Source organism: Perca flavescens, chromosome 12, assembly GCF_004354835.1.
Source record: "Perca flavescens isolate YP-PL-M2 chromosome 12, PFLA_1.0, whole genome shotgun sequence".
NCBI lineage: Eukaryota > Metazoa > Chordata > Actinopteri > Perciformes > Percidae > Perca > Perca flavescens.
The window spans coordinates 8,503,943-8,522,231 of NC_041342.1; the positions used below are offsets into that span (position 1 = coordinate 8,503,943).

The 18,289-nt window shown below is 40.0% G+C and overlaps 1 protein-coding gene across 2 annotated transcripts in view; it reads right to left on the minus strand.

The window, feature by feature from the left end:
* Positions 1–632: 632 nt before the first annotated feature.
* LOC114565360 (epidermal retinol dehydrogenase 2) overlaps positions 633–18,289 on the minus strand; it is a 37,116-nt gene continuing 19,459 nt past the window's right edge. Inside the window, exons 7-8 of one of the 2 annotated variants that reach the window (XM_028593363.1) lie at positions 16,031–16,156; positions 633–1,017 (exon numbers count right to left, since the gene is read on the minus strand). In XM_028593363.1, coding sequence (XP_028449164.1) covers positions 921–1,017; positions 16,031–16,156 — 223 coding nt within the window. In that variant the 3' untranslated portion in view covers positions 633–920. Of the gene's footprint in view, positions 1,018–7,430; positions 7,745–16,030; positions 16,157–18,289 lie in introns of those variants that run through there. The other variant, XM_028593362.1, reaches the window with a different exon arrangement.

Consider the following 18,289-nt stretch of genomic DNA (forward strand, 5'->3'; position numbering starts at 1 on the left):
GGGATAAAGGGCTGACGTTCACCTTACTCATTGAAGATGACAAACCAAGAAGAAAAGTAGAGGTCTCCTCTCACACTCCAGCTAGCTGTAGCATGCTAGTACGCGCTGCTACAGTGCTAGCTAATTACAGCTATGTCTTAGCAGTCCGTACATTTGCTGTTTGCAAAAAAAATATATACTTCATAAACAAAAGCTTTCAAACTCAACACTTTTTTTTCAGTCTGAACACACAAGAGCTTCAAGTGGTCACTGTTCCGGAGTATGAGCACTTGCTTTTTTTTAATGGGAAATGATTTAGACTGAAAAACCCTGAGCCAGATTAACAACAAAAGTGTGCCCAAAACCCTTTAGAGATGATTATTATGGCTCCACTCACAACAGTGCTAATATATCAGAATAAAGCAGTGTCAGCATTTTTACTGTAATCAAAACTTATCCAGCTTTAGTAAGAAGTATAAATTGATAAGTTAGATTTATTACCTCTGATGCATCTGTGTATTACGGATGAGCATCATTTACAGTGAACAAGGTTTTTATGTGTATATATATATATATATATATATATATATATATATATATATATATATATATATATATATATATATATATATATATATATATATATACACACACACAATTACAAACTGTTATTAAGATTACAATTAAAATTTTACTAAGAATCATGCCATTTAAAAACAGGTACGTTAAGGATATTAAGGATTAAAACAGAGAGATATAAAGAGACTAACGGGCATTCAATGCTTGAATACATGAACCATTGAAATGAGAGGAGCAATCAAGTCCAACCTTCACGACTACTGTTCTGTCTTATTATAGCAATACACAATAGGTAGATAGCTTTAATATTTGCATGTCTCCTTCCATATTACTCATCCTTAACTTCTCTTCTCTTTCTTCATTTACTCCTGTTTTGTGGAGCGTCCCCTGAATGTGTCCATGAGGTTGAAGGCTCCCAGGTACTGGCCCAGCATAATGCCCTGCTTCATGGGGAGGACACTGCGGAGAGAAACACAACAAAGAAATCAGCTAGCCATCGACACCTTTTGGCTGGTCCTCATGTCTGAGTTACATTTAAAAACAACTAAGTGTGAGAGGTAGAAAAAATGCAGCACAGTAAGATCAGGCCTGTACTGTATCTCTAAAGATTCCAGGCCTCAATCCGTAGGCATTTTTTTTAAATTTACATTTAATTTGAATAAAATGCAAATAAAAAAGGATTATTTATTTTTTTATTTCCCTTGCTCAGTCACCAATGTTTCAACAGATTCACTTAAAATATCAGTAAAAAAAAAAAAGAAAAAAAAAGTAAAAGATAAGCTAAAGAGGCAGAACGATTGTGCTTAGACTGGATGTTAAAGAGCCGGTGTGACTGTAAAGTAGAGCTGGGCAATATATCAATATTATATCGATATCGTGATATGAGACTAGATATTGTCTAGTGTCACTTTTCCTGGTTTTAAAGGCTCCATTACAGTAAAGTGATGTCATTTTGTGAACTTACCAGACTGTTGTAACTGTTCTATTATTTTCCTTTAGCCACTTAGTCATTATATCCACATTACTGATCATTATCAAAAATCTCATTGTGTAAATATTTTGTGAAAGCACCAATAGTCAACACTACAATATCGTTGCGGTATCGATTTGGAGGTATTTGGTAAAAAATAACGTGATATGTCGCCCAGATGGCTCAGTTGGTAGAGCGGGCGGCCACGTGTAGAGGTTTACACCTCGACGCAGCGGACCCGGGTTCGATTCCAGCCTGCGGACCTTTGCTGCATGTCATTCCCCCTCTCTCTCCCCTTTCACTTCTTCAGCTGTCCTGTAATTAAAGGCCTAAAATGCCCAAAAAAAATAATCTTTTTAAAAAAAAAAAATAACGTGATATTTGATTTTCTCCATATCGCCCAGCTCTACTGTAAAGTGCTAGCATGCTGGGGCTCACTTTGTAAAGTGAAACTGTGCTAACTGCCAGTAATGTAAGCTGTTCACTCTGGTGCTGTAGCGAAAGCAAAGACTGGAAAAAAAGCCCCAGCAGAGGATGTACTTCCTGTGGCAGCTGAAGAAGTTCAAACTGTCAAAGACTATGATGGTTCACTTCTACACTGGAATCATTGGGCCTCATTCACCAATATCTTCCTAAGCTTTCTCTTAAATATGTTCTTAAGAAGGTTCCTAAGAAAAGTCTACGTCGGATTCATGACGTGTTCTTAAACAGCAGATTTGTTCGCACCTGTGTTCTTAGGATTGATGAATCCCACATCTTCGTAACTGAAAGCGCGTGCCATTTGTTCCTAATTAGCATAAAAAAATGCCGCAAATTCCCATATAAGGACATGACACTTCCTGTGCACCTCCTGGGAGACATGTTTTTGGAGATTACTGAATGTCAGTACTTAAATAAAAGTACAAATAACAAGAGACACATTCACTTTAGTAAAAGTATAAGGTGTCCACTACCAAAAACAAGGCCTGGCTTTTTAAAAAAAAGTTCCTATCCTAACCAGCATAAAACGGAAATGTGTTGTTAGAATCGGAATGCGGTTGGTTTTATTCATGGATGTATTTTAAGACAGTTTTATTTTCTTTAACCATGCAAGTAAGCAAATAAAGTGTGTGAAGCAGCGCAAATGGGGAGATGTGAAGAGGTCCAGCCAAATAAATAAGATATGACTTATGCAGCCTGGCGGAGGAGTAAACAACGCTGTGGAGAGAAATAGATATAGCAACTTTGATTTAAAAACGGGAATAATAAAAACAAAAGTTTTCATTTTCACTTTTACTGGAGGTTGTATTACCGAGGGTCAGCGGCGCTGCGCCCGGGCTCTGCAGCACCGGAGCCGGCTTGGATCAGCGGTACCCCATACAGTATCTACGGCAACCAAACTTTACTGGTGAGACAAACGTGTGACGGTCAGGAAGACGTTTTGGCAGGGGGGAAACTGATCAGAAAATGTAACGGAACATTGTAGAAATGTAGTGGAGTAGAAAGTATAGATAATTGCTGCAAAATGTAACAAAGTAAAAGTCAAAAGTAGGCTATGCACTATTGAGTCTACTTAAGTAAAGTACAGATAAGTGAAAAATGTACTTAAGTACAGTTAGGACGAATTTGTACATTCTACCACTGCATTTTGGCTTATAAATAGCGTTCAATCACCAAATAACGCAGGATTTAAGCTGTTTAATTGCTGATGTAAATTGCATTGTTTTTTTTTGCATAATATGATTTCTTTTTCAACAAATGATCAGAAATACATTACAGTACAATACTATCATTGTAAACGACTGTAGAATTAAATGAAATGCAGTAAGCAATCATTTGGAGCAAATTGTCATCACTCAAATGTGCGTAAGAGTGCTTTTCAGTGTTCGAAGATTTTGTTCTTAGCTAAGAACAAATCCAAGTTAAGAAAACATTAGTGAATGCCAGAATCTTGTTAAAAAAGTTCGTAAGAAGGGTTTAAGAACACATTTCTTCGTAAGAACGGTTGGTGAATGCGGCCCATTGAGTCCATCCTCAAATGCTCCATCGCCATCTGGTACGCTGCTGCCACCGCCAAGGACATGGGCAGACTGCAGCGTAACATCTGCTCTACTGAGACCTCTCCAGGATTTAGACATCTCGAGGACGCTGTGGCTGATCCCTCTCACCCCGGGCATGAACTGTTTGAACCTCTCCCCTCTGGCAGGAGGCTGTGTTCCATCAGGACTAAAACCTCACGATATAAAAACGGTTTCTTCTGCTCTGCAGTTAGCTTCGTTACCAAGAACCCGGACCCCACTGATATTGAATCTTAATCCTTTATCCTGTACTCCTCTCTGCACAGTCTAGCTGTCCTGAACTTTTGCACATCCCTCAACATTTTTGCACATCCTGCACTAATACATACAGCCTCTTTTTTTTTCTTAATGTTAAATATTTATGTTTGTTTTATTTGTTTCTGTATTTATTGTTAGTTTATTTTATACTAATGTTTAATGTTTATGTATGCACCAGCAGCCAAGGCAAATTCCTCTAAAGTGCTAATTACTTGGTTATAAATCCTTTTCTGATTCTGATAATGGAACTCTAAATTCAAACAGTCAAATTATTGATGTTAAATTATCATTTAAAGGGCATATCCTACAATTCATCACACACATTTTAGAGTTTATTTTTTACCATGCTTGTTAATATAATCATCTAGAGCAATTTGTGGTGAAATGTTATCAATATCAGGGATGATATCATTTAGTCCTTCTATCTGAGCATTTAAGTCGCCACATATTTAGAAAGCTTCTATTTCTGCCACACAAAACCGTTTTTACTTGTATTTTTTTGAAATATGTTAGGTCCGTATGTGTTTGTGTTATGTGGTGAATGTGAAAATGAACTGCTACCTCCTCTGTCAGCTCTAGCCACTGGAAAGAAATAAGCAGAGAAATCAGGCCAATTACAAAAGCTGGTCAGTCTGACGTAGTGTTGCCTGAGCTCATTACTATTCATGAGCTCGCCCAGTTGCGCTGGTCAAAGTCTCTCATTGGCTAGCTGTTAGCCAATCAGAGTCAAGCAGCTTAGCTCGGTGAATATTAATGAGAACTGGCACAAATCAAGCTGAGTCTTCCGGCAGGCTTTCTATACCACGCTACATGCTTGATACAAGGTAACCAAGGTATTTTTTCCACAATAAATGTTAGAGTCCATGATAGAACTTCAGACAAAGTAATGAAATACGTGTGGCAGGGCACCTTTAACAAATGACAGAAAAATGAGAATGTATCCCCCAAGTGGATAGCTCTGGATGAAAATCAGAATGATTGAAAATGTTACAAAATGTATTTTTCAAAATTTTCCATTCATAGATTTGTCCATTAATTCAATTTTATGTTCAGAAAATATTGATTCCACAAGGATGCCCACTCCACTCAATAGGTGCTCTCACATGTGTTCTATTACTTCCAAACCATACACACCCCTCAATGCCTATACTGCTCTCTCTCCCCCCAGGTGAGTTTCATTCACAGGAATATCTGTGACCAGTGATTGCAGAAGATCTGCTCTGAGCTCGTGAATACAGGCTGTCCAGAATCAGAATCACATAAAAGATTTATTGCCAGGTAAGTAGCACTTACTAAGAATTTACAATGGATCCTTGTTACACTCCTCTCCTTGTCTTATTTCCAGCCTTGACCCTCAGAAAAAAAAAATAGATCAATCTTCTCCGGTATGCTTTTCATCTTTTCCAGTTGTAGCCCATATATTATGAATGATGCTACTGGGTCAAAACGTGAGACGGCCTTTCCTCCTGTTAGCTTTTCCTTGTAGCCGCCCAATCTCCAGGTCAAGCCCCTCTTTTATTTCTTTCCGACATCCCTCCATTTCTGTCATAAGCAACTTCTGGTTTCTGTGGTTGTCCAATGATTTCATCAACCTTACTGTTAAACCTCTTATTGAAGCTACTCTACATATTTACAGACAATTTTTCGGTTTCTTTTTTGAGCTCTTCCATTACTTGCAAATTCGTCATGTCAGCTGCGTATGTATAGAGCTTGCTGCTGCGTAAAGCCCAATTTATCGTCCTGTAACTGTGATTGGTCCGCTTAACCGAGGCTTGGTAGTGTCACATTTCCCTTACCTGGTTCTCCTTCTTCATTAACAACATTAAATCAAGGAGGGTTAACTTTTCCTGCTACAGCTTTCCCACCTTGGTCAGAAAGCACAGGGGAGACACTTTCTTTCTATGTCTCCACCACCGGAATCGCTACTCGCTCCGAAGCTAATACCCATCACTCTCTCAACTAGTGGTGTGCGATACTGCAAAATTTGGTATTGATCTAATACCAAGTAAATACAGGGCCAGTATCGTCGATACCGATATTTTTTAATAATTAAGGTGGATGCATCATGAAATTGCTAAATCTGAATGAATTCTCATGACCTTTAAGTGGTTTTGTGATTTTTCCTTTGGATTATTAATAAGGTAAAACCCATTGTATTTGATGTCTTTTTTCTCATGTGTGAGGCATTTTTTTTTATACAATTAAATAAAATATCTTACAGCCTTTTTACAAATTATGCAGCTTGGCGTGGTTTCATTTTTGGACTTAAAATATAGCCACACAGCGCTCCTCTTCCTCTCTGCCATTCTTCTGCTCAGTCTCTTTCCTGCTTGTGTGTGTGTGCGCGCTGCTGGCCACCACCGAGCATAGCACTGCTGAGTCACGTGACGGTACAAAGTCAAATCACAAGAGTGATTCTCCTAAAGACATACGCTAGAACGACGCAGGCACACCAGCGCAAATTTAAACCTCAAGCCACTTACAGTATCTCACAAAAGTGAGTACACCCCTAACATTTTAGTAAATATTTCATTATACCTTTTAATGGGACAACACTGAAGAAATTACACTTTGCTACAATGTAAAGTATTAAGTGTACAGCTTGTATAACAGTGTAAATGTGCTGTCCCCTCAAAATAACTCCACACACCATTAATGTCTAAACCGCTGGCAACAAAAGTGAGAACACCCCTATGTTAAATTCCCATAGAGGTAGGCCGATTTTTATTTTTAAAGGCCAGTTATTTCATGGATCCAGGATACTATGCATCCTGATAAAGTTCCCTTGGCCTTTAGCCCCACATTATCACATAGCCTTCACCATACCTACAGATTGACATGTTTTTTTTTTTTCCAGTTAGCCTAATAGCTGGTTTGATTTGCATTGAGAGATGATCTTATGGAAAGTACCCCATGCCAATCTGTAATTTCTTCAGTGTTGTCCCATTAAAAGATAAAATGAAATATTTACTAAAATGTGAGGGGTGTACTCACTTTTATGAGATACTGTACATAGGCTTAGACATAAGCTCTGCGTTGAGCCTCCGCAGAACCATAAATCACACCTTAAGTTCTTTCCAAGCCAAACAGCTGACGGCTCTATTGTTTGATAGAGTTGGGGACACTGAGGCTGTTTCAAATGTCTCTTCATGCCCTTATATGGAACGGATCCAGGGGATAAAACAGCTGGATCAGGATTTTTCTAGATCGATTAACTGTTTAACCTCCTTAAAACTATATTTTGACTTTAACAGTCGATCAACGTCGCTGGCATTGGAACCGGATGCCTGTGCATACAATTCTACAATAAAAAAAATAATTTTGCGACCTGACCTCCGTCAATCCTCAGCCGGTCTCCTGACCATCCCCAGCTCACGCCTCAGCACCCTGGGTGCTGCACTGCTCCCGGGCTCTGGACCTCTCGGTTGTCAGTTTTTAATGCATTGAAACCGTGGGTGTCCTAAAGGCACCCCTAAAATAAAAATAAAAACCCTACTTTTGTGAGCTTTGGCTTTATTATGAACACACATAATTCAGATTCATGACAAAAATCAACAATCTTTATTAAACACGTTCAATATCAATTGACCGACCGGGCATTGTAGTGCCGAAATCTTTGTTTACTCAAAGTGACTCAATTGATATTGGATATGAAAAATAACATATTTCATCAAAACATGTACAAGCTGTGTGCAGAGTCCTGATGATATGGAGCCTGGAGCTACTCCACAGACACACAGAGCACACAGCTGACTGGACAGTATCTCTGAATATGCAAGCTTTAACACTCTATGTGTGCTAGTGCAGTTTGTAGTGCAGATTGGTGTTAGTGTGGCAGTCTACTTGGACTGATGATCCCAGGTAAGAGCCAAGGAGGGAGGCCTGCTTCCACTGCACAACACTGAAGAGGATGATGGAGGCACATGATGAGGGCAGGGAACAAATATACAACACGTTCATCTACTTCTGCTGCTTTCAGAGCTGCAGGCAGTTGTGGTGTCTCTGTCTCTATCAGACTGGTACCTTTTATCTTCTGCCACAGGTAATGCTTGTGTTAGTTTTTCTGAAAATTACTATAAAAAGTGCAATTCCGGCGCAAAATGAACCTAAAGGGTTAATAACACATGATTACCAAGTTCACTGTTATCTGGGATGTGTTTTCATGCTAATCGAATGTCACCAGTTGTAGCTCAAACCGCAAATTAGCTTATAACGTTAGTTGTCGGGGCACGGGTAAAGTAAAAAGACTAGAAAACTATTTCTACACCACTAACAAGGCTCAAAAAGATAGAAAAAAATAGCACCACAATTCCATGGTAGCATAATGATGTAAAAGTGAAGCATTGAGAACTTTGTAAGTGTACAGACCGTTTATTAAAAAGATCGATTATAAAGACAATACCGTTCATGTATACTTCTTAGGAAAGCAGTCACAACCAGTCGAACAACGAATTGTCTTTCTAAACTATTTTTTTTTGAGCCTTGTTAGTGGTGTAGAAATAGTGATTCCTTTTTACTTTACCCGTGCCCCGACAACTAGCGTTATAAGCTAATTAGCGGTTTGAGCTAACACTGGTCATATTCGATTAGCATGAAAACACATCCCAGAGAACGGTCAAACTCGGACACGCGTTATTAACACCTAGGTGCATTTTGCGCCGGAATTGTCCTTTAAAGCTTTAGTGCATAACTTTTTTATATTAATTAGAAAATGGGGTCATATGATGACTTTCACGCGCAGAAACTCTAGTGAAGATAATGACCTCTTGACCTTTTATAAATCATCCGTATCCTCCTTGGTTACAAGCAATTGCGCCATTACGGAAGATTTGTCATGTGGAAGTAGTACAACAACAGTGTTGTTGTCATTACTTTGAGTTCTCTATGGGGGGAGACAGAAACTACTTGCTATAGACTTAAGAAGAAAAATCACATACAGCCTCTAGAGGACTTTGGTTTCCGTCTGGCCTCTCAGTATCTCATGTCTTTTCACGTCATGATTGACGATAAATATTTATCCCGTCTGAATCCTTTAGCTGATTTTGCACCTAAAAACGTGGTTCCCATGCAGTTTACAGGCCAGCGGAGGCTGAACCTGTTCCCAGAGATGACACCTGTAAAATGTGACAACTAGAGCAGGATGCAGGGAACTGGAAACATTCACCAGATGACCTGTGTGATGGGTTTATATTTCATATTTGGTCTAGATGGAAACCAAATATGCATGTAATGTACCATAGATATGCATGGTGCCCAGAACTTCCCCTCATGTTTCTCTATCCAAACATTGGTTTTCTTAATGATGAACATTACAGTGTCACTGAGCTGCTACCACAGCCCACCTGATTAAGACTCGTCAGAACACTTTCTACTGAGAGTCACTTTGGCAGCACCAATTGCTAGGCATTTCTCCAATGAGTGATTTAAAGAGTCCTTACAGATATTTCCCATTATATTAACGGGACACAAATATCAAAGCTGTGAACAAGATTTACAACGTGAAGCAGGGACGGACTGGGACCAAAAATCGGCCCTGGCATGTTGGGCCAGAAAAATACCACCCGTCCTTGTGCTCCACTGAATACCAACTCCTACTCCTTAAAACTACTAACGCCATGTAATGAGTAAGCAAGAATCAGTGAGAGTTGACACATTAAATACTTCAAAAAAGTGCCATTTATTAATACAATAAAACGGTATAGGCTACTTCTAATGAATTTTAATAGACTCCGATCCGCTACACATAATTACGGCATTCTTACTGTGATTATCAAAATAATGTTTTCACAATAATATAACGGATCATCATCATATATTAAAAAAAACTTTTACTTAGCCAGGAAGATATAAATGAACTAGCTTCAAGGTCAACTGATTCTTGTTAACTAGCTGATCCGAACTTTTGTAACACTGACGTTATGGCTTTCGTAGGTTAGGTAACTAGCCTAGCCTACACCTGCGCACTTAGCCAAATTAATGCAATCATACAGTATAGCAGTGGCGTAGCCAGAAATAGTATTTTGGGCGGGCCAGTACAAAAGTAAGTGGGCCATTTTCAAAAAGACGTAGAAGTAGCAAAAAGGACAAACTGAAAAAAACAGCAGCAATTTTACCTTCCAACGGCAATAGCAGTACTGTCTAAAACATGCTCAACCAACAAAGCTCAGTCTAAAAAGTTTGTACACAACGATATAGACAAAAAAACGGTCGATTTTAACTAGGGCTGCACGATTATGGCCAAAATGATAATCACGATTATTTTGATCAATATTGAGATCACGATTAATTATCACGATTATTTGTTGATTTAACCAAAACAATTTTTATTGTCACATAGGCCAATTATAACTGCTTTTACATCCATATTGTGCTACATTCCTCCTTTATTGAAGGATACTGTGAAGGAGTATGCCATTTCAGCTGTTGTACATGCAGGTTTGCTGTATGGTATCTACCTGACGAAATAGCAACGCGGATTTCATTGGCTCATTACACTGCCACTTACATGTCTGCGTTGTGCTCTGATGCTACGAAACCCACGTTAGGGGCAACATAAACATTGCTGCATGTCACGCTAGTAAACACTAATAACACGTTACACAGCAGGTAGCGTTAGCCTACCGTTAGCTACAGTAAACACTAATAACACGTTACACAGCAGGTAACGTTAGCCTACCGTTAGCTACAGTAAACACTAATAACACGTTACACAGCAGGTAACGTTAGCCTACTGTTAGCCACAGTAGTAACTGGATTAAACACAGCTAAAAAGCTGACAGCTAAACGGTGTAGTGTGAATGTATTTCCAACAACGGGACGTCCAACAGTCTGCTGCTAAAGCTATGAGCTAACAGACACAAACTGGCACTATAGTCACTGCTGTAGTCTGAAAAACAAAACATACGGGACATAATGTTGCGTTTACTGGTAAACATTGTGACCGGCTTATAATGACCGACTGCTACCTGTTGTGGAATTTTCCTCCCGTTACTCCTCTGTCCTGTGACGGTCCACATCTAGAAACTAAGCTGCGCGGTGCAGGGAACAACTCTGATTGGCTCACAGAGGCACGTGATCAGAGAGTGGTTTATGGAGTGCTAGAGTGGCTTTGCAAAAACTTTGATAATGAGCGTTCTATGACGCATTTTAAATATCGCTCGATCGCGCAAATTTGATCGTGGGAAGCCAAAATCTTGATCATGATTAAAATTTGATTAATTGTGCAGCCCTAATTTTAACCTATTCAGGCTAAAATATATTTGGACCGGCAGAACCAGCAGCATTGGCATGCATAGCACGGTTATAAAATTAACCATTTCATTGCACAAAGTGGCAACTAAACATGAACCCAAACAGCAGAGAAGGCGTTTACATACTGCATGACATAAAATAGCCTACAACAGACAGAAATCGCACATGTATCCTTTGTGCATTCATAACAGCACTGTTGCTTCAGGACTATGGTCAGATCATGAGCAGCAAATGCTACCAGCAGTAAAAGAAAATCAAAGAATGAAAACTTCCAGCCAAGCATTGTTTGAATTACTAAAGATATTTAAGGAAAAGTTACAAATTTTAGACATTGTATCGAGTCCACGGCAGTGACAGGACCAAAGAAAACTAAAAACTACGTCACTCACAGATAGGTTATCTTCTTATTTAAAAGGTCCTATGACATGGTGCTCTTTGGATGCTTTTATATAGGCCTTAGTGGTCCCCTAATACTGTATCTGGTCCCCTTGACCAACTGCCACTTTGCTCATTTGAAAGCCATGATGCTCTCTCATGGGTGGACCAAATTCTCTGGGCGGGCAAAGCAGAGAAAGGGGAGGTAACCTTGCTCCTTATGACCTCATAAGGAGAAGATTCCAGATCGCCCCATCTGAGCTTTCATTTTCTCAAAGGCAGAGCAGGATACCCAGGGCTCGGTTTACACCTATCACCATTTCTAGCCAGTGGGGGACCATAGGCAGGCTGAGGGAATGCATATTAATGTTAAAAAACCTCATAAAGTGAAATTTTCATGCCATGGGACCTTTTAATGTGGGCAAAACACAAACACGTTTCACCATTTCTTACTAAATAGGAAGGTTACTAGTAAGAAGCAAGCAAATAACGCAAGAAGCATGAAACACATTTGACTTAATGTTACCTCTGTGAGAGCCAGCACTCAAACAAACTCCTCTCTCACTGATGGGCTGTCATGGGGAAATGTCAGCACATGTTGCAGAAAAGCTCGTCCTTATTTACACTGTATTCCATCCAAGAAAACTGTCCATACCACTTTAAAGAGAAGCCGTTGTTGTTGCAGTACTTTTTAACAGTACATTGCTTAACACATCCATGGTACATTGTCTAAAAAGCCAGCTAGCTAAAGTTAGCTGCTGAAGGCAGCCCGGAGAGTCTGCCTGTTGTTACCACACCAACCAACTATGTTCCAAAGGCTTCCTAATTGTTTGATCCTTATTCTATGGTTTAATTTTAATCAGAAGAGAAGACCCATTAAAACACACAGAACTAGTTCTGTTACTATTTCTTTCTCTCTCTCTTTTAAAAAAAAAAAAAAAAAAAAAAACATACATTTGGATATTTTTCATAACAAAACGTATTTTGATCAAACTTGGCTGGACGGGCCAGTGAGTAAAGTGGGCGGGCCAGTGCCGCCCTGGCCCATTACTGACTATGTGACTGCAGTATAGCATGCCTACTTCTTTTATTCTTGTAGCGTTATCATCAACAGTGTGTCCACCACTTGTTTTTGGCTCAGTTTTATCAAGGGGCAAAGTGTTTTAAGGGGGAGTTCTGCTTACCGCAGGTTCTACCCTCACTCCCTGATCTCTGTCCCTCTCCTCCTGAGTCTCCTCCTCGCTGTACATGTCACTGCCGCCGATACCACCATCATCAGACACGGGAGCTGATGGTCCTGCTACTGCCGAAAACATGTCTGTCAATTTGACACATTTGGCAGCATCTGCCTGAAGGGCCCGTTTCTTTTTCTCACGCAGCTTCTCTGCACCTCCTTTGTATTTCTACTCCATGAGCTCTATCACTATTCTAGCACACTGAAACTGCATACAGGCAGAAATCCCAAAGAGGGTGCTGTTTAAAACATATGATTGGGCCAGTCCAGTGTCAATTAAGAAAACAACCAACCTAGCCTATGTGATATTTTTGACTAAAGTGTTTTGGGCCAGCCCAGTGTCATTGCAAAACAATGGGCCGCCGATCTAGGCCTACTACTTTTATGGGCCGGTTTAATTTTTTTTTTTTTAAGTGTCAGCAGTCGGCCCAAAAAGCATGTCGGCCCACCGAGAAAGTGCCCGGTATGCCAGATGGCCAGTCCGCCCTTGACCTGAAGGCCAAATGCTTCAGAGCACCTGCTGTAGTCAGGCTGACCTCTGACCCTTCATGTGACTCACAGCCAAGCAAGGCTGTGAGTCACAAAGCAAGAACATACCAGTCAGTACTATACAGTCACTATGGCCCAACCATCAGTAATATCGATCAAGTACTAATTATATAACCACTATCACAACTATCCAACACTAGCAAAGCAACCACAGACTGTGACTGAAACTCGAGCTGCAACTAACGATTATAGTCATCGTGGATTAATGCGTGGATTCTGTTCTGAATGAATGGATTAGATGGTTGGTCTCGAAAATGTCAGAAAATTGTGAAACATGTCCATCAAAGCCCAAGATGACCTCTTCAAATGTCTTGTTTTGTCCACGACTCAAAATAATTCAGTTTACGGTCACCGAGGAGAGAAGAAACTAGAAAATATTCACATTTAACAAGCTGACATCACACAAGTTTGACTATTTTTTCCCATAAAGAATTACTTAAACCAATTAATCGTTTTCGAAGCTCTATATGAAGCTGCCAATCAGATTATTTACTCATTAATCCAAGGTGCCTGTGTGCAAATCCAGATTGTTCAGGCCAACTTTAATCAACCACCCGACCCCGACCGATGACTATAGCCGACTACAGCTCTGAGAATGGTGACAAAGGTAAGTTAAGCCCTGGAACTCACTTAAATGTCCAACTGTCGTGTGGCCAGGTTAGCTCAGTTGGTAGAACAGGCACACATATATAAAGATGTATGCCTCGACGCAGAAGGTCCAGGGTTTCGAGTCCGACCTAGACGAGTTTCCTGCATGTCTTCCCCCTCTCTCTCCCCTTTCATATCTTACTGTCCTTTCCATTAAAGGCTGAAATGCCCCCAAAAATGTCTAACTGTCACGGAATTCACTATATTGACATCTATCAACATTACTGAGTCTCCAAGACTGACATGACACCATCATAATTATGACATGACACCTGTCATCTCCGTTATGACAACTTGACATTAAACAAGACAAAACAACCTGTCAATGTCTTTGTAACGACAACTTGACATTAACCTAGATAACATAACAAATATGTCACGACAGGCCCAATAATCAAACTTTAACAAACTTTTGTACTATTGTATAATGTGTTAACATTACATTAACCTGTCATGAAGAGGTTGTTTTTTACATTGGCTGTCATGAGAGAATTATGAGTATGTCATGAATGTACCACCAACTAGTGGGCTTGCTGGTCTTACAGGGAGGTGTGTTCAGGTGAATTCTTGGTGTATTGCCATCTTGAGGCAGCGGGAAGTGATTGCACCATTAGCCTCTTTCCGACCAAGTAGTTACAGGAACGTAGTTGAACAGTCCACTTCTAAACAGATCTACTAACTACTCCCACCCAAAACCATTTTTTTCCATTTGCATTCGCACTGGCCAAGTGGCCATAGGAACTGGTAGGAGGGGTAAGGGAGTGACGCAAGCACGGCAACGGTCTTTATAGCGCTGTCACTTGACTTTAGCACCACATACATAATATGATCCTAATTAATATGATGGAGGAAGATAGAAGAGCAGAGCGCAACAGGCAAACGAAACAACGGGTAAGTTTAACTAGCATTAACAATTAGCTGGTTGAATGCGTGAAGTCTTATGAGTTAGCATACGTAGGCGAATTGCAAACGACAGTGAAAAATATGTACTGTTTGTGTTTCAGACGCTACTAGGTCACTAAGGGTTCCTACCTCGAAAAGGGAAAAGACCCTGCCCTGAAGTAGGAGCTAAAAGAGTTACAGGAACTGCAGTCAGAGGAACTTAATAATCCCCAAAGTGGTTGAGTCAAAAAAGAAAAAAAGGATTCTAGGAACGTTATATTCTAGGAACTGTAAAAATCCCTCCGGTCGGAAAGGGACTATTGACCAACAGAAACCTGGTCTAAAGTCAACAGCGCAGCATTTCATTGTTATTTTTAACAGCAAATTAGTCAAATGCCCTGAATGTGCTCTACATTATCCCTATGCGTAGCCCACACACAGCAACTTTTATAGTACGACAGAAAGTGTGGTTAGTTTCACTTCTATTTCTGATATTCTACAACATATGATAAAATGAATACTGTGGGCCTACATACCTTGGTGTGATTGTAAGTGATAATGATGCATGTGAGTGAATATAGGCCTGCAAATTAGTTTGTGTGTCCCATTCAGGTGTTAATCGGCGCTGCTTCTGGTAAAATAAAAGGGGGGGGTTTGGTGTAAAGCAACACCAAAACCCATAGTAACCCATCTTTTTAGTTTTCTAAAGGTTATTCTGTTATGTCAACATAGGAATGTGAAGAATAGGTATTCAGGAAAAATCCACGCAGGATAGAAACACAGCAATAACAATGACGGAATAATTCCTCTTTTTAAGTCCCAACATTAAATGGCCTGGGCTCTGGCTGTTGTAGTGGTAGTGATTATGACCTGTGATTCAGAAACTTAACATAACAGATCTGAAATCAAAAACATACAGACCGCTGAATGACAACATTTGGCTCTTTTTGAAACCCAATATTAACCTGCTGAGACTGAGCAGAGCGTTTGGCCATGTCTGTGTAACTGTGTTTCTGTGAGGACAGAAAGCTTTTAGAGTCTGACAATAGTGGTGATTTATATTTATCCATTAGTGTATGCCTATTAAAAATAACAGGCACTAGACTTTAAGGCTTGACATAAAGGTTTAAAAAGTAGAAATGATGGACATACTTTAGATCTAAAAGGCCGGCACTATTGATTCAGAGGATATGAACTACTCTGTAGAGAGAGGTTCTGTGGAAGAGAACAGAGAAGGTAGACACTAACTTCTTGAGAGCAGTGATGAGGTACATGCTCTTGGGCATCAGCAGGAAGACCTGGTCTGTGAGCACAGCATTGATGATCTTCTTGGCTACATAGTCTGGATCCAGGATTGGCAGCAGTCTTGGCCACCTGAAGAACACAAGAAAAAAGATTCAGAGAAAAAACTACGACTGCTAACAGCACTGAACCACTCACCAACTGTTCCCCATTTGCCCTGCGAGAGATGACTTGTGGCTCGGAATATCCCTTTAAAATGTCATTTCTTAACAATATGTAGAAGTTTACTGATTTTTCTCAGTGGAATATTATTTGTTTTGTTTGATTGTTTACTCAGGTACACAGGATGCAGATGTAACCTAACAATAAAGCACAGAATCTCTCGGTGTGTGTGTGTGTGTGTGTGTGTGTGTGTGTGTGTGTGTGTGTGTGTGATTGGGAAATTTGACAATGCTAACAACTGCAACAATCACAGAATTAGTCTATGCACCAGCTGAAATGTCCAATTAGAATCAAATTCTCTTAAAGGGGCGGTGTGTTTTTGAGTTCCACTTTTTCATGGTCACGTGTTCTGGTGCTGGGATATGTGCTGTAGGTGTGTGTGTGTGTGTGTGTGTGTGTGTGTGTGTGTGTGTGTGTGTGTGTGTCTGAGTCTGATGATATTGTGATTTTGAGAATGACATGGACCCTTCTCTGTACCACACTGAGATAAGACACCATCACATGGTGTGACACTAAGCATCTCATTCTAAATGTCAGAGAAACACAGGGGATGGTCCCTGACCTGAGGCAAGTCAAACCAGACCAGAGATCAGGTGTCCTGGTTCAAATACTTAGGTGTCCACATGAAAAACACACATTATTAACCTGCGCTATTTAATTTTTTGTATGTGACGACTCTATGGAAACGCCAACCTGGAGGGCAATAAGAAGCTGCCCCTTCACTGTCCATGAACCAGTCAGCTCAGCTTTAACCACCCTGTATTGTGGAACCAACGACTGTGGTCAAGCTAACCCATAGACTGTATAAAAGAGCTGACTGCGTCTCCCATCTTCACCAGCTCATTTCATTTAAGTTACGTCTGCTCCGTCCTGGATTTTACAAAATATATTGCTAACGTTATGTAGCTAAACATCGCTAAAGTAGCCTACAGCTCCGGCAACTCAACTCCTTGATCATAACGGAGTATAGTAAAAAAAAACGTGTAGATTATCAAACAGACAATGGATGTTTGTTTCTGACTGCCGGTGTGCGGGGGAGGTTTGGGTGTATATACATAAATACACATACATACATACCAGTGTGTTTTGCCCTCTGATTGTCACATGGCTGTAAACTATGAATAGACTGCAGCAGAGCCTTTACTTGTCTAAGGCGATTGAAGAAGAGGGTGATTTACATGAAAATGTCTAACTGGAGAAACGCTGAGATTCAGGAACTTCTGTCGGTAGACTATGTCGGGACTTAATTCTTCGGAAAATAGTTCATATGTGAAAATGGCTCTAGAGAGCATCCTTAGACCTGGAATTACAGCGTGGTTTGACAACCTAACAGTGCAACTGAAAGTGGGCTTGCCATCATGCACAAAACAGCTATAAGGGTAAAAGGGAAGAAAGACTATGAGCGCATACAGAGTCTGTAAGGACAGGCAGTCAACATCCCCTCTTCTCTAAATAACCTCTGCCATTAGGAAGAAATGCAAAAGTGTAGAGCAAACCTCTTTAAGGTTGTTAAGGTGGTTACAGCTATCAGGGGAACAATAAAGTGTGTGTGTTAGTAACACAAATGTTGGCAACGTGCGATACTGAACCTGCATCACATTACCAAATCTGTATCACTTTACAAGCTACATGTATAGAACATGTTTATCTTTAATTTACTGCAGGTCTGGTCGCGGTTATGATGCGGAATAAAGAAGAGACTTGAATACAGGTTAATGAAAAAATAAAGTGCTCCTTGCTTGAGATAATGTTAAATTATTAATGACTAATTACTAGGCGTGTACACAGTACACAGACGTCACGTTTCAATTTGTTACAGGGGAAAAAAAACTAATGGAGCATCAGTTTCTTTAAATTTATTTTGAACAGACAGATAAAAAAAATATAATCAAAGACAGACGTAATCTTCTTGCTGGGGACTGAGGCAGCATTTTGCCCACTGGCATCTTTGATAAACTGTTGTTTTTTTTGTTTTTTTTAAAAAGGAACATTTCAACACTGGGACTGTATAATGACCTCATCCACACAGTCTAAATCATTTAA